Genomic DNA, 14,056 nt, shown 5'->3' with positions numbered 1-14,056 from the left:
GAATCAATAAAATTCAAAATAGATTTTTTGTAACAATATAAAAGTCTTACAGTGCTTACAGGGCTTTTAAGGCAGAGCTTGAAAGCAGAAAAATAAAATCTGTTCAGTCTGAGCAGAATCGATATTTTAACGTTTTTGTTCCTGCGTTCCTCTGTATTATTATTATTATTATTACCGTTCCGAAAGCGGTCTGAGTAGAAAAAATACCAGTTAATAACATTATTTTTGGAAACTTTTTCTTTGCCAATAATAATAATAATAATAACAATAACAATAATGTTTTATTAAAAAGAACAAAAGAAAAAATGTGTTAACTTTTAAAGATGTGAAAGTAATTTTTCAAGATAAATAATAATGTTTGCTGCATTGTTAAAAAAAATGCTACTCGTATAAAATTGTATTTTGAGAGGAAAAAACATAACAGTGTAACTTTTTATGTTTCTTTATTTTGTTTTGATAATGAACAGGCTGCAATGATGCAAAAATATGTTGTGGGTCATACCAGCGCTTATATAATGGTGGCTATAGCCTACAGATATAAGCAAGACATCATTCAAAACAGTCGATCTTTTGCTAAAGAAATAAAACTGTAAAGCTTTTGCAAAATAAAGAACTACTTTCTGCTGTCTCATTGTCCTTTCCGTTGAACTTTGGATCGAGTCAGAATGCACGTTTTTTTCTTACGTTTTGTTAATCTGTCAATGATATAAATGAAATATATTTTGTGTATAGGCCTATATATTCCTTTTTTTATGTAAGCCTATAGTTTTATTCTTTTTTTCTCTGTTCACAGAAGGGCTGTAGGTGCGTGTGATCTGTTTAATCCATCTTACACTATCCTTGGATAAACTCTTCCTCTAATGCACTGCCTTTGTGACTTACTTATGATGAATTCAATTTACAGCTGAGCGAGGGCATTTCACATTGCTTCAGCTTCACATTTGCATAGGCCGTACAACTTGAATTTGTGATTGGTTGATAGCAAATTTCAAATATTACATGGAACGATAAAATAACGCTATTGTCAGTCCTCTGTCGTGTGTGTCATATGTTCCTGCCTCTTGTGTCCATATTTGGTTTGTTTCCTGTCCTTGTTAAATGTAATCATTAGTTAATTCTTGTCCAGCTGTGTTTGTCTCGTTATCTATGATTTACCTGTGTATTTATAGTAGGGCTGGGCGATAAAACGATAACGATATGTATCGCGATAGACACGTGAACGATATCAATAAAAAATGTGTTCGATAAAACGTTCGATATTTTTTATTCTTCGTCGGAAGAAAACAAAGGCTGCGAAGCAAGTTTGGTTGCATTAACAAAGGCACTCGCTCTCTGGTAACCTAGCAACGTAGGGAGTGACACGCTAACAGCCAATCATTTAACAGTATCATGTTTGGTTGCGCCATATCGTTGTCTCGTGTCTAAGTGCGCACGCGCAAAAAAAAAAAAAAAAAAGTGCGCACGCGCGGCTGAGAGTGCACGTCTGCAGCCAGACCTGGCTGGTCTGCTGGATTCCTCTTCATAAGCAGAAAATGAGTGCCGCAGCGAGCGAGGAAATTGTAAATAAAAGAGAAAGTCAGCTCCCAGTATGGCAGTTTTTGGATATTATAAGTCTGACCGTAGTCAGACCAAATGTCGTCTGCAAATTATGCAAGACCGTCGTCCCCGCCAAGACTGGTAATACCATGAACTTGATGTACCACCTTAAAAAAAATATCAATAATTATCGATATCGACCGATATGAAACACTGATATCGTGATACAGTTTTCAGCCATATCGCCCAGCCCTAATTTATAGTCCTGTCTGTTCAGTTAGATTTGGTCTGGTCTACTCGTTACTCCCCGGTGTTCCTGTCTGTGTCAGCCTTGCCTTGTCTTCATTAAAGACTACGATTTGAGGTTACGTCCTCGTCGGCGTGTTCCTTGTTCCTCCCTCGTGTGTGCACCGTGACAGTTATTAACCGGTTAATGGCCTTTTTTTTTGGTTTTTGTTCCTGTCAAAATTTCATTTGTTTCCATGCTATCATGCTACATTACTTTCACCGTTACATCATGTCCTTTTTGGTATCCTTATATATGTCATGTGAAAGTTACTAGTTTTAAAAGCTAAAAAGATTGGATTATAACTTTTGGTTAGAATACATTTGTTTGAGTGTTACATACACTGGATTGAATGAGCATTACTGTGCACCTTTTTCTGAATTTTACAAACTGAAATCTATATTACTTTTTGGAGGATACTGTGTTCTGTTATGTGCTTTTTTTATTCCCTGAGGCCTCTGAAGTGGTTAAACTGGATGGGTGTGAAGATGTACCTTTCCGTCCCTGTGTCCAGGGCTTTGCATACAGGTCTGCCACGCTCAAACATGTATCCGAAGGCATTGACAGAGGTCGTGGTTTACCTGTGTGCACCATTCATGTAAAACAGTCAAACTCAATGTAAACATACAAAAGGTTCAATTTAAGCTACACTGCAACGATGAAGAAAAAAATGGACGAATGTGAATCTGAAACTTTTAAATCTGAAATTTTTCTGAAATAATGACCTTGTGATGAGGATCTTCCTCTTGGACGCATCTGTACGTTGACCTCAAGTGGTTGAACAGACAGTTTGTCATAGTCCGCAATGGTGAAGCGCCGGTGGCTCTCCAGGTCCAGGAAGGAGTTCGGGGACTCTGAGCCTTTAGGTCTGACATTAAGGCTGGTGTATGAGCTGTTCCGTACTTCCCTGTAACAGAGGACAAAAGCTTGTTTAATCAGCAGGAATGATTAAAAAACACAGAATCATGTTTAAAGGAATAGTTCACCCAGAGATGAAAATCTTTTAACTTTAAGCCATCGCTTCTGGCCAAAATCCATTCACAGTCCATAATCCATAACGCTTTCTCCAGTGAAAAAGTCCATCCTCTGTTGTCCTCTCCCATCAAAATCCACCAACATATAGATGCTGGATATGTGCATATTTCACTCGTGATTCAGAAGAGTTCACTTTTACACTGGAAAAAGCAATATTATGCATAGCGGACTGTCATGGTTCTGTTTATTTCGTTTCATTATCATGGACTTTTCGTTTGTTTTCATTAGTTTCCTGTGGTCCTTTTTTTCTAATTTCCCTCCACGTATTAGTTATCATTAGTTCCCTCAACTACCCAGTATTTAAGCTGCTCTAATTCCCTCTTCAGTTTTCGGTTGTTTGTGTTTGAGTACACACTGTTACACTTGTTTGTTTCTTGTTTAATAAAAAAGGTTTGCATTGTTATCATCTTCATCTTCAGACTTAACATCTTAAATATGGATCTCTTGCTTAAACAGACACAGCTTGTCACTTCACAAACTGTCAACTGATGGATTGGAGTGGTGTGGATTATTGTGATGTTTTTAATCATTCATTTTTAGGTAAACTATTCTTTTAGCTTTGGAGTTGTTCAGAAATGCAATGGAAAAGTGAGAATTCTACAATCAGTACTACATCTGATAGTCTGATAGTAACACCATTGCACTACATCCCATGAACGGATAATATTTACAAGGTATTTCACTTCTACATGTTACAAGACAACATTCACAGAGGTTTTCTTGGTTCAACATTCAGTCTCACCGTGGTGTGTAAGGCACTGATGGAGGTGGAGGGATGTACAGGTCCAGTATGGCTGGCTTGTCCTTTCTACTGCAGAGTTTGCCAGAATTGTCTGACTGACTTTTACTAGGAGACGTGGAGCTCTGTAGAACACAAGGAAAACCATTTGTACTTCATTCACCCTTTCAAAACATCTCTCCACAAATAAAAAGCCAAATATATACTAAATAGAGTGACAAAATGAAAATTGATGTATTAATGCAGCTATGTATATAACACACAATGATAAAACAAACAATAGATCTATTGTTCAAACTACTTTAGATATTGGTGTGACTCCAAAATGTTGAAATTGGGGTCACTGAATATACCTGAAAATGACATACTCGTTCTTAAGCATTAACAGCAACATATAATTTAAGATTTATAAACTGATACCAACGCACTTTGTTCAAAAAATATTGTGATGTTGTGTGATTTTGTAAAAACTTCCTTGACTATAAAATTCCCATCCATTTGGATTACAATTTTAACATAAACAAATAAACGTGATGTCATGCATATTGTCAAAAATACATAAATTAAACAGGTAAGATTTTTACACTAAGGCACAATGTAGTTTAATATTTATTATTTGCATCTACTTTAATTTTTTTTATTTTAATTTTATTTAAATACTCATATTTTCAAAATGCATATATTCAATTTGCTTAGAATCAGCACTAACATTTATAGTTAAAACAATAAAAATGTATTCAGTATAAAAGTATTAACATAGTTAAAATATGGATAGCTGTGAAGCATGCAAGATTCAGTTAGTTAAAATTTATGAGACCTGATTCAATATCTATTTCAAAATTTCATGTTAAATGTAATTTTGTTTTTTCAAGATGTGTCCACATGTTTGGCCATATAGTGTTAAAATAAGGTTATATCAAATTATTCATAGAAATATTTAATACATGTTGTCTTTCATTAACAATTTTACAGTCTGAAAAAAACAATTCAGTTCACTTCTACAATCATCTAAGAGTTGACGACTGTTAGAATTGACACACCTGAGGCACGGGCGGTTTCCAGCGCATGTTTTTGAGAGGTGCTGGGGTAAATCCTGAGGTTCCTGTGGGCCTTTTCTTTAAAAGAAGCACCACACTTTTAGGGTCCTCTCTCAGCTTGGCCACCAGGTTCTTCAGCTGCCAACCCACCTGGAGCAAACAAGCACAAGCCCTTAAGTACTGCCCAAAAGCATTCTGTTTATACAGACTCTTCAGATTATGCTCCCGAAGGGAATGAGGTTCCAAACTAAATCTAAGGCAGCACTACACAAATCCTTTTCAAATATGACAAATCCAGAATGTATGTGGAGAAATTCATCCAAAATAGCAGATGGAGTGGTGCCAAATGAAAAAAAAAGGGTTTAGTGTAATTGAAAGTGTACAACTAATGTACCACTGTTTAATACAAAGAAATTGTGTGCAGAAATACATACCACTGTCTGCTGATTGACTTGGATGACTTCATCTCCAGCATGGATCTTGTGTGTCATATCTGCTGGCGACTACAGGGGAAATTTGATGAGTATTTGTTTTCTTGAAATATTGATGTGTCTGTCAAAACCATTTAAGCAATTTGTACCAAAATCCCAGCCTCCCTCACTAAAATTGTTTTTAAAAAGAGGGTTTAAAAATTTGGTACAACTGACATTTTAACTAATAAATCAAATCTATATTTATAATGGTGGGAAGATTTAAGTACATGCTGTGGATTCATAAAAAGGCATCACCACAAGCAGAAATAGAAATAGCTACAACATCTCTACATAAGTAAAATGCAAATAAACCAAAACAAGAAATGTAATGGCTATCATTAACTGCAGACTTGGCTGAAACACAGCCTAAAATTCAGTACAACAGCAGTGCATGTGATAATGCTTAAATACAAGCTCGAGATGTTTTTGTTTTATTGTTGAAAAAAACTCAATAAAATTACAAGCAAGAGTGATGAACAATCTGTAATTAATCATCAGCTGGTTTGGGGCGGATGAATCATCTCTTGACTCTTGGGAATGTAGTTCCAGAGAAGTGTTATGTGATTTAGACATCATTGCCTGGAATATCTGTTGTTAAAAACTGACTAAAGCAAATTAATGAACCTGTTCAAAGGTTACAGGTTGGGACCCCTGGGACCACAAAAATGTGACAAACACCAAATCTGACGATTGGCAATGATTAAGCAATATCACAAGAAAGAGAGCTGTTGTTCAAATTAATAGAAGCGTCATCTTTACATGCTATTTAATATGTTTCAGAGCTGTAAAGCTCCGTGCATTACTTAGGAATGCAAACCTGACATCTTTAGCCCTTACAAACACTGTTCAGTCTGTAAACCGAGAGAAGTCCCATCTACTTTCCGTTATTTTCTTCATTTAGACTGAACATGGCATGCACACAGAGACTAAATTTAACTCAGCCATTGGCATCAAAAAGCGAATTGTGATGAATCAAAGGCGTTTGTCATTGGAGCCCTTACTCACATGTTCAGTGGTGCCAGTGATGACATGAAGCCCGTCGTAGGTGGATTTTATGTACATGCCCTGAGTAACAGGAAGACAGAGAGAAAAATCATGAAAACAACAGAAAAAGAGAGCAGACTCTATACAGTTGGTAAATAGGAACCTACAGCCATACAAATGAAATATATGTTGATTCACATTTCGTCTTCTGACGGTATCTGGTTTAACGTAGCATGTCTTGTAATCAAAGGGGCTGAGGTCAAGCAGGAACACCATCTTGGTTAATACTGGTAGACCATTTTGGACCAGCAAAACAAATCTGCTATCAAGTTCCAAAAACCAGCTTAATCACCTTACGGAAGTTCTTTCCCCTCCCAATTTAAATTTTGTCATCATTTACTCATCCTCAAGTCATTCCACACCCTTATAACTTTCTTCATTCCATTAAACACAAACACGTTTAAAGGAAATATTTTGAATTTTTTTGTTCATGCAATTACAATCAATGCAGACTGGAACGTACATGGGAATCCTAATTTTATTGAAACATGAAATTGACCCTTTTGTGTTCCATGGAAGAATATAAAATAGGGTTTAAATGTGTTATGTGATTTTTTTTTCCCTCCAGTGAAGATATGCAATATAAACATAAATAATAAATCTCACCAATCCCTCTCCTGGTTTGATGTTGGCCAGCTGAACTTCCTCCAGACATGCTGACTGGCTCATGAGAGGATCAGAGGTGGTTCTCACAGTCTGGTCACAAATACTGTTCAATATCTTTGACTGCAATTTAGAAGAACAGAGTGTTTAGAAAAATAGTGTTGGATGGATGAAGGACATCTCCAAAATGGCTAACTTTATCTGGATAGTCTACTTTAGACATGTCAACTAGAGTATTAGTAGACTGTCTACTTAATATCCGCTAACACTTTATTTGGATGGTTCCCCAAAAGACATTCCACAGACTACAAGTAACTTTGCAAGTTTGCCAACTTATTTTAATAACCCTAACAGTCTACTTATAATTAGTCAAATGTGGACTAATAATTGGTCAAACTTGGCTATGCGATACAAATGCATACATATCTGAGGGTTTCTTTCCACATTTAACCCATGGTATAGTATCAGGTGAAGGAAGAAGAATACAGCAACCAAGTGCCAAAGGGAAGGAGTTGAGATAATAGCTATTATGTAATTTTTCAGTTATGAACAGTTTTTAAAAACTATGGGAACTCCCTTCCTCCTCCAAAACCCACCCTTTTTTCACTTTACGCTACCAAACCACCTAATTACAGCTCGTTATTAAAAAAGGTAGACTGGTGGCGTATATTTCTGCTCATGCAAGCATCGCACCAACTGAAAAGCAATACTGTGGATAAATATAAATAAAAACACATGATCGAAGTTGGTGTTCCAGAGTCTAGTGATTATACCAATAACACATTGATTATACCAATAATGTGAGCACTTATTTTAATCTGATCTAATGCAATCTTTAATTTAGGCCTGGAAAAACAGATCCATTAGGTTTACTTAAATTCCACAATAATCTACAGAAGCCAAGCCTATAAATGAAGTCCAACAAACCACGGGGCTTGCATAAACAAACTGAATGCTATCTGAGCTTTGATTTAATTTTCCACTCAATGCACAAGTACAGGAGTGTAAACAAAATGAACAGTAACATTCTGGATGAAACACTGGAGAGAACAGCAAGTGCCCATGACTTATTTTTAATTATGAATGTGTCACAGCTAGAACGGTTTCAACATTAAACCTGAAAAGTTGAAGAAGTTCAGCCAGGTGGTCCTAATGAGTAGCACTTTTACCTCTATACAAATCATCTACATTGGTCTTGTTTTGCAGACAGCCCATTTATTCTATAAGCTTCTTATGAATAGGCTGCCTTTATTTCTGTCATGGTTGCTTGACAGTGAATAAGATAAATAATAGAACCCAACCCATTCCCGCTTTGGGTTTGTGATTTTGTCAACCCATTATGCCTACACTTAGCGTGTACTTGCACGTAATTTCCAAACTTCCTTCTCCCTGCCTAATGCCCAATACTTTGCCTGCTTGACGGCATATGCTCACTTATCTGCACTGTGCGCAAGTGTTTATTTCCAGTACTGGGCAGATTAATAATATTCTATCACTGAAAATTCTAGTCAGTAATGTAATTCATTGATTACACATTGTATGTAACGCATTCTGAATACTTTCTAATTACTTTGAGATTGTTTTTGGCCTAAATTGTTTACTACATAGATTTGAGTGTGATAAAATGCATTTTGATATAAAAATACAAACAGAAAAAATATTTGCATAAAAAGTACATACACACACACACATACACACAATCCTCATTTACAAAATTAAGTGAAATAAATAAATAACGTGAGTATGAAAAATGAGTATTAAAAAATAATACTGGAAATGTAAAATACTTACAACATCCAAAATCTTCTCTTCCATGTCATAGATAGTGCAGTCCTGTGCAAGAAAGAAAGAAAAAGTGCAGAACATTGAAACCTATGTGAATAATAACCAAAAGTTCAGATTTAGAAATGTTGTATAATTACAGAGCTTGACACAGCAACAGTGAATGACCTCCAGTCTCAAATAAACAGCTTTCAGCCTTGAATTACATCTCCATGTCCAGTCCAAGACAAGATAATTACACAACACATTGTGGGAGTACACCAAAGTGAGGAAGAGGAGGACAAGGAAACCCAGCATCTGGTGCATTAAGGGTATAAGGGAAAGAAGGCTTCAATAAAGGCATTTGATGTCATATATTTTAAAGGAATGTTCTGAAGATTTCATATACTGCGCTGAAATGAAAAGTACACTGAATAGGAGAACCAGTCCTCCTGATCTAAAGAAGCTTATTGCTTTTAAATGTTCCAAGGTTGCTAGACATTTGCTATGCCAGCTTTGAAGGAATAGTTCATCCAAAGATAATCAACACTTAGTACACAGACTACATCAAATATGGTGACACACTTCAACTAGAGTGCACACATCCTTGGATTTCATGTCATGTGACCAACCCTCTTGTCTGAGGTTTGTATCACCATATTTGATGTAGTTTGTATGTTCATCGATATTTTACATTTATAATCATATTTTGGAGCTTCACGTGACTGGGAATGAAAAGAAAATGTCAGAAGCAGTTTTTTCTGTCACCCCTCCGCATTTGACATGCTGCATTCCAGCTCTCCAGTAAGAGGCTATGCAATCTAATGATTTTATCCCACATCATTAAATTCCTGACTGAGCTGGAAACTTGACCAGACAATCTCTTGACCCCCCTTTCCATACACCCAGGTCATTTCTGACCAGTTTGGTCTTTGGCGAGATCCGTATTGGCTCTGGTTCCAGTTTACTCTCTATAGAGACTCTTGATTGACTATTATTTTAAACACTCGCACAAGCGAAATAAATAAATAAATATTAATATAAATAATAAAATATATAATATATAATAGTTGTAATAGTTTTAGTACAAGTATCATATATTTATTTTTCATTTAATTGAATGCTTATTTAAACACTTACATTCGCCTAAAGGCCCGTTCACACCAAGAATTGAGAGTTTAATAAGTATCCCAACAAGACAGCTGTAACGCCACACCAGCAGAGGGAGCTCTTGCCCTAGTACAGACTGTTAAACTGCTCCCTCTGCTTCTATGGTTACTTCCTGTTTGGCGGCCATATAAACAGGCCTTTGCGAAGTCTTGTTCCGCTGTATTTGGACATTTCTGAGCGTTTTCATTATCTTGTTTTTGCCTTGCCTGTGTTTTGGACTCTGGACTGTTCTCTTGGTTTTTGATTGTTTGCCGCCTGCCTTGACCATTGCCTGTGTTTCTGTTTACTCTCTTGCCTTGCCCTGGATATTATTGTTTGCTTGTGATCAACCCTGCCTGCCTTGACCACGATCTGTATAATAAAGCTTGCGTTTGGATCTTATCCCTGTTGTCACGCTCCAGTCCTCGTTACAACAGCCAAGACCTATGAAACCCCAGCCGTCAAGTCACAGTTCTACAGATTATTCAATTTCCCAAACAAGAATCTATGCTGGGCTGACAAAACGCAAAAATAAGTTCTTGGAAGAAATTTGGAATGTCTACAATGTGACGCACTGAACACTGCCTCTGACCAACGATAATCCTTCAAAGCCAATAACTGTTCATATTAACTCAATTAAAATATACTATTTAACCATCCAAACATCTTTAAATACTAGCCAGGTATGTGACAGGAGAGAGTATATACTGTATATCAAACTAACATCCTAACACCATCCACAGCTATGAAAGCATGTAACCACAAGCAAGGGAGATAACATGAAGGAATGCTGGAGGCCAGCTTTAAAAGAGCATCCTGGCTTGTTTAATGAAACTGTAAACTCAGATCCTGTGACTGATGAGTTGGGGGTCTGGTTATTACTGTCTGAAGTAAACCCAAACACTGCAAGACAACTTATGATTAGATAACTAGCTGCAGTTTCCAGCTTTCCAGCTCCACTGGGAAATGCATGAGATCTTTACAATGAACGTGGAAGGTGAACGTTAGCATGTTCAGTATGTCTGTACAATTTAAAGGAACGGTAGTTGTACTGACCTGTTGCACTGTAGTGGTCAGTTCCAGACACAACTGAATGATTTTGTTCTTGGTGGTGGTGAAATCACTGATACCCGTCAATGGAGTTCTGCAGACAGAAGAAACAAAGGTTAAAAGACCTTACAACATTCACACCCCATTGAAGATCAAATTAATACCAGGACAGGACAACAAACTCCTTGTGAATGGTTTTCTGATGTGGCCTTACAATAACAAAGAACTTTATTTTCATCACCGTGTGTCTGGAGTTTCTGAGTCTGTGGTCATAAAAACTGCAGCTGGAATTAAACAGGTTACCATGTCAACTCCCTATGAAACCATTAAGCACAGTCAGTTCCCATTTCTTTCTTTCCCAGACAGATCAGAACAATCGCACCATGTAACTTGAGAGTATATCTATTTACTTGAAAGGGGAAAAACATAATCTAAAGTGAATAAAGAGAGACTACATTTTGTTGGTCGCATGGTATCCGTTTCTGTATTATTGCACCAGGGAGCTCCACATACACAGAAATCACAAAGGACTGAATTACTGCTATGGATATGTTGATATGCCTCTATGAAAAAAACGCAAGAGTCTGGGACAACAGCCGCAATTTTGATTTCTCCCATTTGTATATATTTACAAGTGGACCGGGACCGTCTCTGTTATACAGTCTCTGGTCAACCCTATTGGAAATGTGTGAGGATCATTTGTGTGGTTTGTGGAGTAGCTGCCTCGCTGATTTTTCACATTTGTGAATTAAAGACTATTGGAGTATGATTTACAAGAAAAGACTATTTCAGCATTTCTCATTTATTTAAATGTTACTTGCCATTTCCTTGTCATTATATGTGAATTTACTAGAAGTTTCTGAGTGCAAATAGTTTCAAACTAAATCCTACACCAAACTGAAACATAGCTTTTGTGCTCACAAAAATCTCTCCTTCATGAGAAAGATGTGGTTAGCTGTGCACAGAGGGTTAGGAAAGAAAGGCGGATTGTATCTGGTTTCAACTGTCTGCCCTGTCTGGAAAAATCTAAGTGCTGCTCATGCAAGTCTAAGTTTGTACTTTGCAGTGAAATATATGACCTTACAGTGGGTTAACATCAGCTTTAAGAGTAAAAACCCCTTATAAATCATTCGTGTGCAACACACCATAGCCCTTTACATGCTATACGTCCCATTACATAAATAAAGAAGCAACAGAAACAGAAATATGTAAACAGAAATGTGTAAAGAAATGATGAATAGGGATAGTTGTACCTGTCCAGCCATGCCAGGAGGCTTTTGGCTGCTCCAATAAGTTCAACCACAGAGGAGAGGAATTCATTTGGGAGCTTGCTAGACGTGTTGCTTTCATACGTAGGGCTCTTCCTTCGTTCTGATGTTGCAGTGTGAAGGCTGTTGGTCACAGCTCTCATCTTCAGCACCAGGTTCTTCAAGTTATCTGTCTCCACACCATAGTTCTGAGGAAGAAGAATAATTATATATTTAATGTAAGTTATATATTACTGTAAATTCAATACTTTTGTTTTTTACATATACACTAAGGTATACATACCGTGTGATGCAAATATCGTCATCACCACGGTAAAATCTAAATAAAATTGTAACATGGTTTAGTATGATTATCAAAATGTAAAGGCTGTGATTTAATTAAAGGGGTCATATTGGGCTTTTCACTTTTTCAGCTTTAGTTAATATGTAATGTTGCTGTTTGAGTATTAAAAAAGATCTGCAATGTTACAACGCTCAAGGTCCACTCTGAAAACAGAATCATTTAAAGGAGACCTATTATGACCCTTTTACAATATGAAATATAAATCTCAGGTGTCCTCAGAATGTGTCTGAAGTGTCAGCTCAAAATACCCCATAGATCATTTATAATATAATTTTGAAAATGCTTATTTTAAGTTCAAGCAGAAACATGCTGTTTTCGTGCATGCCTCTTTAAATGCAAATGAGCTGCTGCTCCCCGCCCCCTTTTCCAGAACAGGACTGTGCCTTTACAGCTCGTAACTCAGATACTCTGCTAAAAAAAAAACAATTATTATGTCTTTCGCACTGAAATCATGCGTTTTAAACCATATTAGTTTAAACCTCTGATATAGGGTTTTCTGAGCTCACACATCCGAATCTTAAATGTGCCTTAACATTTTTTGCACTAACTAGTTTGGCCACAAGATAGCAATACTGGCCAGGCCTTTGTTTTATAGTCTTTTATGAGTATAACAACATTTTTATTGGTCATGAGTTTTGGAGAGAAATAGCACAGATGATGGACAAGAATGATTCGCATTCAGCTTCATACATACACTAACACTTATACTTTGGGCTTAACATCATGAAAATTCACTAGATACTAGCATATAGACATTTATAAAGGAGACTTTTAGTAAACAAAAACTCCATAAAATGCTTTGAAGGTTGCGATTTGTAAAAATTACATGATCTAGGACATTTTTTTTCTTTTTCTTTTTTACAGTGCCTGCCACTGTAAACACTGTAAGTCTGTCCCTCACAGCCCCATTTTCACCAGTGTTGAATTCAATATGGCATCGTACCTGATTATAGTCTATATATGGGTATGTGTCAAAACCACTCAGAAATAGAACCTCAGTATTTTCAGTATTGTGATTAGACACAATGGCATATTGGATGACGCCTTAAAGTTTAACTAGACAGAGTGGAGAAGTGTATGTGGCAGCGGCAGCGCTTAACCGTGTTTGGAGAGGATTAGAGGCATACACAGAGAATGCATTCATGCATTTAAACAGTTGACACAACACATCTAATAGGATGAAACAATACAGGGACTGTATTGTTTTCTAAAAAATGTTTTAACTTAATCTGTTTTAAATGCAGCACTCATGGCGTGAGGTGTTGAAAAACAGCAAGGCATAAAGCAACAGTGTCTGGTACACTGACCAAAAACTGTTAATTTCATTCATTCATTCATTCATTCATTTTTTATTTTAATGACTGAGGGAGCAATAAATTTAATATGTCACTGACTTCAGCAGTGAAACTTTCTTCTGGTAGCATATCATGCCTATGAGGTGTGCACATGCAAGCATCTGATGGATATGAACAACACAAGTTTGCATTCCACTGCTTCAAATTTTTGGTTTCTTTGCATGCCTTTGAATTAGTGTTGTCACGATACTGGAATTTCTAACTTCGATACGATACCTTGAAAAATATCGATACTCGATACCATTTTCGATACCACGGTGAAAAAAACTGCCACAATATTAAGGGGGTAATTTTTTTAATTTAAAGATAAATGTAACAAGTCGAGAACATGCGGTATATTTTACATGAACAAAAAAATGTCTTGAGGTACTGCATTT

The 14,056-nt window shown here is 36.5% G+C and overlaps 1 protein-coding gene across 3 annotated transcripts in view; it reads right to left on the bottom strand.

Annotated features, from left to right (window-relative positions):
* LOC306850853 (connector enhancer of kinase suppressor of ras 3-like) overlaps nt 1-14,056 on the bottom strand; it is a 65,647-nt gene that overhangs the window by 22,028 nt on the left and 29,563 nt on the right. For all 3 annotated transcript variants that reach the window (XM_079386781.1, XM_079386782.1, XM_079386783.1), the window contains exons 3-12: nt 11,967-12,169; nt 10,720-10,807; nt 8,545-8,586; nt 6,757-6,876; nt 6,112-6,171; nt 5,068-5,136; nt 4,637-4,783; nt 3,600-3,721; nt 2,548-2,729; nt 2,317-2,403 (exon numbers count right to left, since the gene is read on the bottom strand). In XM_079386781.1, coding sequence (XP_079242907.1) covers nt 2,317-2,403; nt 2,548-2,729; nt 3,600-3,721; nt 4,637-4,783; nt 5,068-5,136; nt 6,112-6,171; nt 6,757-6,876; nt 8,545-8,586; nt 10,720-10,807; nt 11,967-12,169 — 1,120 coding nt within the window. The remainder of the gene's footprint in view (nt 1-2,316; nt 2,404-2,547; nt 2,730-3,599; nt 3,722-4,636; nt 4,784-5,067; nt 5,137-6,111; nt 6,172-6,756; nt 6,877-8,544; nt 8,587-10,719; nt 10,808-11,966; nt 12,170-14,056) is intronic.

Source organism: Barbus barbus, assembly GCF_936440315.1.
Source record: "Barbus barbus genome assembly, chromosome: 30".
Classification (NCBI taxonomy): Eukaryota; Metazoa; Chordata; class Actinopteri; order Cypriniformes; family Cyprinidae; genus Barbus; species Barbus barbus.
The sequence above is the reverse complement of the archived record's forward strand: the minus strand, read 5'-3'. Positions and strand labels throughout refer to the sequence as shown.